Source organism: Musa acuminata, chromosome BXJ3-10, assembly GCF_036884655.1.
Source record: "Musa acuminata AAA Group cultivar baxijiao chromosome BXJ3-10, Cavendish_Baxijiao_AAA, whole genome shotgun sequence".
Classification (NCBI taxonomy): domain Eukaryota; kingdom Viridiplantae; phylum Streptophyta; class Magnoliopsida; order Zingiberales; family Musaceae; genus Musa; species Musa acuminata.
In genome coordinates, this window is record NC_088358.1 from 21,274,594 (window position 1) to 21,280,908 (window position 6,315).

The window sequence follows — 6,315 nt, forward strand, 5'->3', positions numbered from 1 at the left end:
TGAAAAAAGCTCATTAATTATTTTCTGTACTTCATATCCCAATCTCCCTAAGAAATCAAGATTAAGTTTATGAATATCCAAAAAATCCTATTTTTTGTAATATACCTGAAGGCATTGTTTTATTTATTTTTTTTGGGAACGATTTAGGAGGAGAATTTTTTCTTTTATTATTATCAATCAATGATTGTGATCGTTAAGTCAACCATAAGGTGGTAGCTTATCTACGTCATCTTATTATTATTATTATTATTATTATTATTATTATTATTATATATATATATATATATATATATATATATATATATATATATATATATATATATATATATATATATATATATATATATATATATATATAAGAAAATTCTTTCACATCGCGCTGCTCAATACTCATCGGTGAATTATTGGATCTGATGAGTCAACAACGCCTCAGCCAGCTAGTTGCTATTTATTATGAACCAATGGATGCATGCTAATGGTGTCGTATATTCTTATATATGTATGTGTGTGCGTGTGTTCAAGGAACCACCACTTCCCAGTGCGAAACATCCGAGTCTGGTTTCCGAGAGTGCGGAGAGATTTCCCTTGTCTTAGAGATGGCAATGGTCCTGGATTCATTTGTTTCAAGATACATTGAACAAGTGACGGGCTTTGTTGAGGGAGAGATATGCAAAGTGCTGGGGGTGAAGAAGGAGATCAAGACGCTGCAGGAGAAGCTGGAGATGATCAAATGTTACCTCGAAAGTGCAGAGCGGAAAAGCCGTGGGGATCCCGGCATCGAGGCCTGGGTGAGGAAGCTGAAAGCCATCATGTACGATGCCGACGACATCATCGATCTGTGCATGATGGAAGGTGGCAAACTGTTGGAGGCTCGGGGATCGGCATCGGCTTCGGGGGTAAGCTTCGCTTTCAGCTTTGTTTCTTCTTGCTTTCGGTGTACCAAACACCGCCATGAGATTGCGGGTGAAATCGAAGCCATTAATGGTAGACTGAAACAAATAGCTGAGGATACCTCCATCCTTAGTAATCTACAGTCTTCTGGTAGTCACCAACCCCAACCCGAAAAACCAACTGTATTTGAGACGACTTCCATGGAAGTCGAGGAGGACATCGTAGGGGGACAAATCGATGTAGATGCCGATACTCTAATCAATGCCATGCTAGAGGACACCAAACAAAAATGTCGTATTTTTGGGATTGTTGGAATGGGCGGAATCGGGAAGTCCACTCTGGCACGTAAAATATTCAATGATGAAAGGATCAGAGTCAATTTTCCCATTCAGAAATGGTTGTATATATCTAAGAATTATTCGGAGACGAAGTTACTCGGAGAGTTAATTCGGTGCGCATCTAACAAATCTGAAGGAGGTGATGCCAAACAAGAATCTTTCGAGGGACAAAGCAAATCAGAATTGGAAATCAAACTTGCCTCTCTCCTCACCAAAAAATTATTTCTCGTGTTGGATGATGTCTGGAGTACAAATTTATGGAACGATTTCCTCAGGAAACCACTAAGTAAAGCAGTAGGTTGCACCATCTTAGTCACCACGAGGAAAGAAACTGTGTTAAAAGGTATGAGACCCAGCTATACCCACCCGGTGGAGAAAATGGATGTTAATAGTGGCTGGATGTTGCTTCGAAATTTGGTATTTGGAGCTGAGGAGGAGGATGACGAGCGTAGGTTGAAAGAAGTAGGCATGAAAATTGTCAGAAAATGTGATGGTCTTCCCCTTGCCATCAAAGCTATCGCAGGTGTTCTTGTTTGTAATGATAGGAGCATAGGGAAGTGGGAAGAAGTCCTGGGAAGTGATGCATGGAATATGAACCAGATCGACGATGAAGTACCAGGGGCTTTGAATTTGAGCTATGTGGATTTACCTTCTCATCTGAAACAATGTTTTCTGTACTGTTCTTTGCACCCCCAGAAAAGTGATATGTATTACAAGGAAATCATTCGGTTTTGGGTAGCTGAAGGCCTTATCACACAACAAGGAAATAGGCTGTTGGAAGATATAGCCGAGGAATATTACCATGAATTAATTTGGAGGAATCTTCTACAAGTGGACGCAGGTACCTTAGGCCAGAAAAACTTCTCTATGCATGACCATTTACGATCTCTCGGTGCATGTTTGATGAAGGAAGAAGGAAAATTAATTAGACATGGTCAAAAATTAGATGTTAGAGCCAATGCAAAGATCCGTCGGTTGTCAGTGTCTAAAATGGGGAGTAAATTGGTACTGCCAGATCAAATTATGCAAGACAAGTGTCTGAGAACCTTAATTGTTATTGATTCCCCTCGAACCAAGATAATCGAGGATAATGTACTCAGAATGTTACCACATCTTCGAGTGCTGGATCTGTCTTATACATCGATCAAGAGACTTCCAGATTGTATCGGAGATCTGTTGCAGTTGAGGTATATAGATTTGGATGAGACAAATATTTATGAGATACCAGAATCTATAGGACGCCTTGCAAACCTCCAAACTCTGAACCTCTATAATTGCGCATATTTGCACAGACTTCCTAACGCGATCACCAGACTGCACAGTCTACGATGTCTTGATATTGAAAATGTTCCTGTGACTCATGTGCCCAAGGGAATCGGAAAACTGATGGATCTTAATCATCTCGAAGGATTTGTGATCGGCCACAATGATCCAACGAACGAGTTGCATGAGGAGGGATGTGACCTAGAGGAGCTACAAGCTCTTTCCAAGCTCAGATGTCTGAGAATATATGGGCTAGAGAGGGCAGTAACAGGGGTCTCGGTACTTGCGGATAAAACTCTTCTCAAGGAGCTGACTTTAAGTTGGATGCCTCCAGAAGAAGATGGTGATGATGAGGAAGAAGATGGTGACGGTGGAGATGACAGCAACTCTAAGAATGATGGAGGTGAGGACGAGAACAACAATGACGATGGCGATGATGATGATGATGATGATGATGACGACGACGACGAGGGTGATGAGGATGATGACAATGATGACGATGATGATGATAATGATGATGATGATGATGAGGAGGAGGAGGAGGAGGAGGAGGAGGAAGGAAATGAGGAGGATAACAAAGATGAGGATGAGGGCCAAGGAGTGACATGGACTGAGGAGCAGTTCCAGGCAGTTGAGAAGGTATGCGATGAACTCTCTCCCCCATCCAGCCTGCAAGATCTTATCTTTCAACAATTCCCCGGTCGGCAACTCCCATGTTGGTTGATGTCAACCTCACTAGACAAATCCTTCCCTAATCTGGCATATTTGAATTTTTGGTACCTCAAATCATGCACGGAACTGCCTCCTCTAGGCATGTTGCCCCTGCTAAAACATCTTGAAATCACCGGCGGTGAAGCCATCAAAACCATTGGGCCTGAGTTTCTGGGCCGCAACTTACCGGGAGCTTCCGCATTTCCAAAACTTGAATATCTGGAGTTTGACGAAATGCCCAACTGGGAAGAATGGTCAGTATGGAGGATGGAAGAAAATGGTCAGGGACCGCACCTCAAGCTCTTTCCTAATCTGAAGATATGCAAGATCATAGACTGTCCGAAACTGAGAGCTCTTCCAGAAGGCCTATCCCATGCTACCAAGTTGAAGGAATTGTATCTTGATAGTACTCAAGACTTGAGAGAAATCACAAACCTCCGGTTGAATTACAAGCTCGAGGTCAAAGATAACACGATGTTGAATAGAATATCCAACCTTTCCATGAAGTATCTGAAGGTGGAAGATTGTCCGAATCTGGAGTACGTGGAGAATCTCGACAGGTTGCAACAGCTGGTCCTGATATGTCCACGACAAATGAAGCAACTTCCGCAGTGGCTATCAACCCTAATTCAGCAGCGCCAAAGCATTCCTTCCGCTCAGTGGAGCTTCAGAAAACTGGAACTGCAATGCAACACCGTGCTGCTGAAGAGTTGTCTCGAGGGCAACGAGAATTGGCATATCATTCAACAGATTCCAGATGTCATAATTCAAACCTATTCCAGGAAAAAGTATATTCGATATAGCAGGCATCCACCCATGTACGATGCAAAAGTATGATGAATTCGTCGTTCCGGTAAGTTCATTTTCCATTTTCTTTTCTATCTATCCCATGACTGTATATACATATATGTGTATTTGTTTTCATGTACGTTGACGTTCTCCTTTCGTACAGGATCAATAAAAGGCCTCTGCCCGGTTATTCTACTTATAGATTTATTGTGAATAAAGAAGCTATTTGGAGCAGGGATTCGATGATGTTGTCCTACTATCAAGACTGTATGCTTGTTTGTTTCCTTCTACGTTACTTATTTGTGAATTTGCACCTACGCAATAATTTATCTTTCCAAAAGAATTTAGAACAAATGATGTGGTCATGTAAATAGTATGAAGGCGTTGTCCGTAGGCAGTATAGGTCAGCATGAAGATGTTGTCACTGATCCATATACGGAGATGGCACAGTGAGATGATTGACAAGAACCTACGGGCAAATTTTCGTGCCTCATCGTAAGTACATTATTCTTCCCTTTTCTGTTGTTGGTTGCTTTTAGCTGCTTATATTTTTAGGGTTTATTACTACATAAAGTTCTCGATGTTTCTCTCCTTCAAATGCTTCCTTTGGCAGGTCATAAAACACTGAATCCATAGCTAGGTTCTCCTTCAACGTGAAGGCTGCTGCATCCTCTTCGAGGCTAAAAACGAATCCAAAAGACATCTACTCGGTCATTGCGGCTACAACTTCTCAGCATTCTTCACTTTCCGTTCTTCCATCTTTGTGGAGCCTCCCGGACATATATGGGGAGTTATTTGCATGCATGAAGACTTTAGCAGAACGGTGCGAGAGAGCCCGTGTGTACACACAAGATGGAGCTACATTGGATGTTGCATGACCTCTAGTTTGATGTGTGTTCAGATTGTTCCTTGTCATATTTGATCAGAATAATATATTTTATTAGAAGCTTTTGCATCGTCGCCTCTTACGACTGTCGTTGACCGGTTCGAGAGAATGAGTACTGCTTGTACGAGTTTGTGTCCATTGTGTAACAACACTCTATTTATTGGGTTGGTATTATTATTTTTCTTTTAATAGCGGCTGACACGCAGGTTTTGGTCTCACTTCCTTCTCCTCAGTTGAGTAAAGGTGATCTAAAAGGTAATGATGGTATATTAGAAGAAGAAAAAAAAATCCGAAACCAGAAATACAGAAATCACAGAAAAAAATGAATATTTTCTTTAAAAAATCTTATTTTAATCAACATAACTGTTGATTGCGGGGGCATAGTGCTTATGGATGTTCGATAACCTACGCTCAATAAACTTAGGCGCATGCTATATGCTTCAGCAGTACAGTTTTGTAATCCTCTCCCAGATTCTGTGGATTCATCGGCAGGATGTCAACTTTTGCTAGTTGTTTCCAATATTTCGTCATGGGATTTCTCTTTGAGCTGCTGGTTATACATAGTTGTTTCACAGATTCTTTGAATCGACTCCTTGGTAGATTTTTCCAACTCAGCCAGCGTGTTCAGGGAGCTCTTTTCTGAGACTTCATCATGCGATGGCCTGTGCAAGAATAGTCAACAAAAGGATGCTGTAATAGTTGCTAGTGAGTGTCAATTAGATAGATGTTACTCGACTCGTCGTGGTACGTTTCTCGTGGTCAAAGCTATCATGCAACCCATGTTGAAAACTTTCGTTCGATGAAAAAAATCGTGTCGGAAACGTTCAAGGTGTGTTTAACTTAGAATAAGTGTAATAAGCAATTAAAGTAATATCAATGACAATAAAAAGCAAAAAAAATATAAATCAAGTTTTATAGTAGTTCGGACGTCATGACCTATGTCCACTATTGATTTCTCCTCCGATGAGGCCATCAACATCCACTAACGGTCTTCCTTCGATGGGCGAAGACCAACTACCCTTTTACAACTATTTTTTCCTTTTTATAGGTTTAGGAGATAACCTTTACAACCCACTCATCTCTCTTTTAAACTGAAATCAACACTTAGAGCTAGAGGAGGGTGGTTCTCACAAGATTACAATAGTGTTTTCCCCAATTTTTGTTCTCAGTTGGTGTGTTTACTAAGAGGGATGAGTGGGATATTTATAGGCCCAAAATGACTTTAAAAAGTGAAGCTAAAATTAAAATCCCTAAGATTTTGAGGTACTAGCGGTACCACAGCCCAGTCTAGTAGTACTTCCACATAACACACTAACATTGGACGATGCCACCACCAAGTTTGGGTTGTACCACCGTCAGACCTTGCTATAGGACATTGAATGGGCCAAATAGTAGGCCCAATTGAGTCCTGATTCAGGCCCAATTGGCCCCTAATTA

At 41.1% G+C, this 6,315-nt stretch overlaps 1 protein-coding gene across 1 annotated transcript; it reads left to right on the plus strand.

The window, feature by feature from the left end:
- The first annotated feature begins 492 nt into the window (after positions 1-492).
- On the plus strand, positions 493-5,055 carry LOC135650721 (putative disease resistance protein RGA3). The gene is made up of 2 exons (XM_065170277.1): positions 493-4,056; positions 4,156-5,055. Exon 1 carries the CDS (start codon positions 498-500, stop codon positions 4,038-4,040), a length of 3,543 nt encoding a protein of 1,180 aa, XP_065026349.1. The 5' UTR covers positions 493-497; the 3' UTR covers positions 4,041-4,056; positions 4,156-5,055.
- Positions 5,056-6,315: the final 1,260 nt, after the last annotated feature.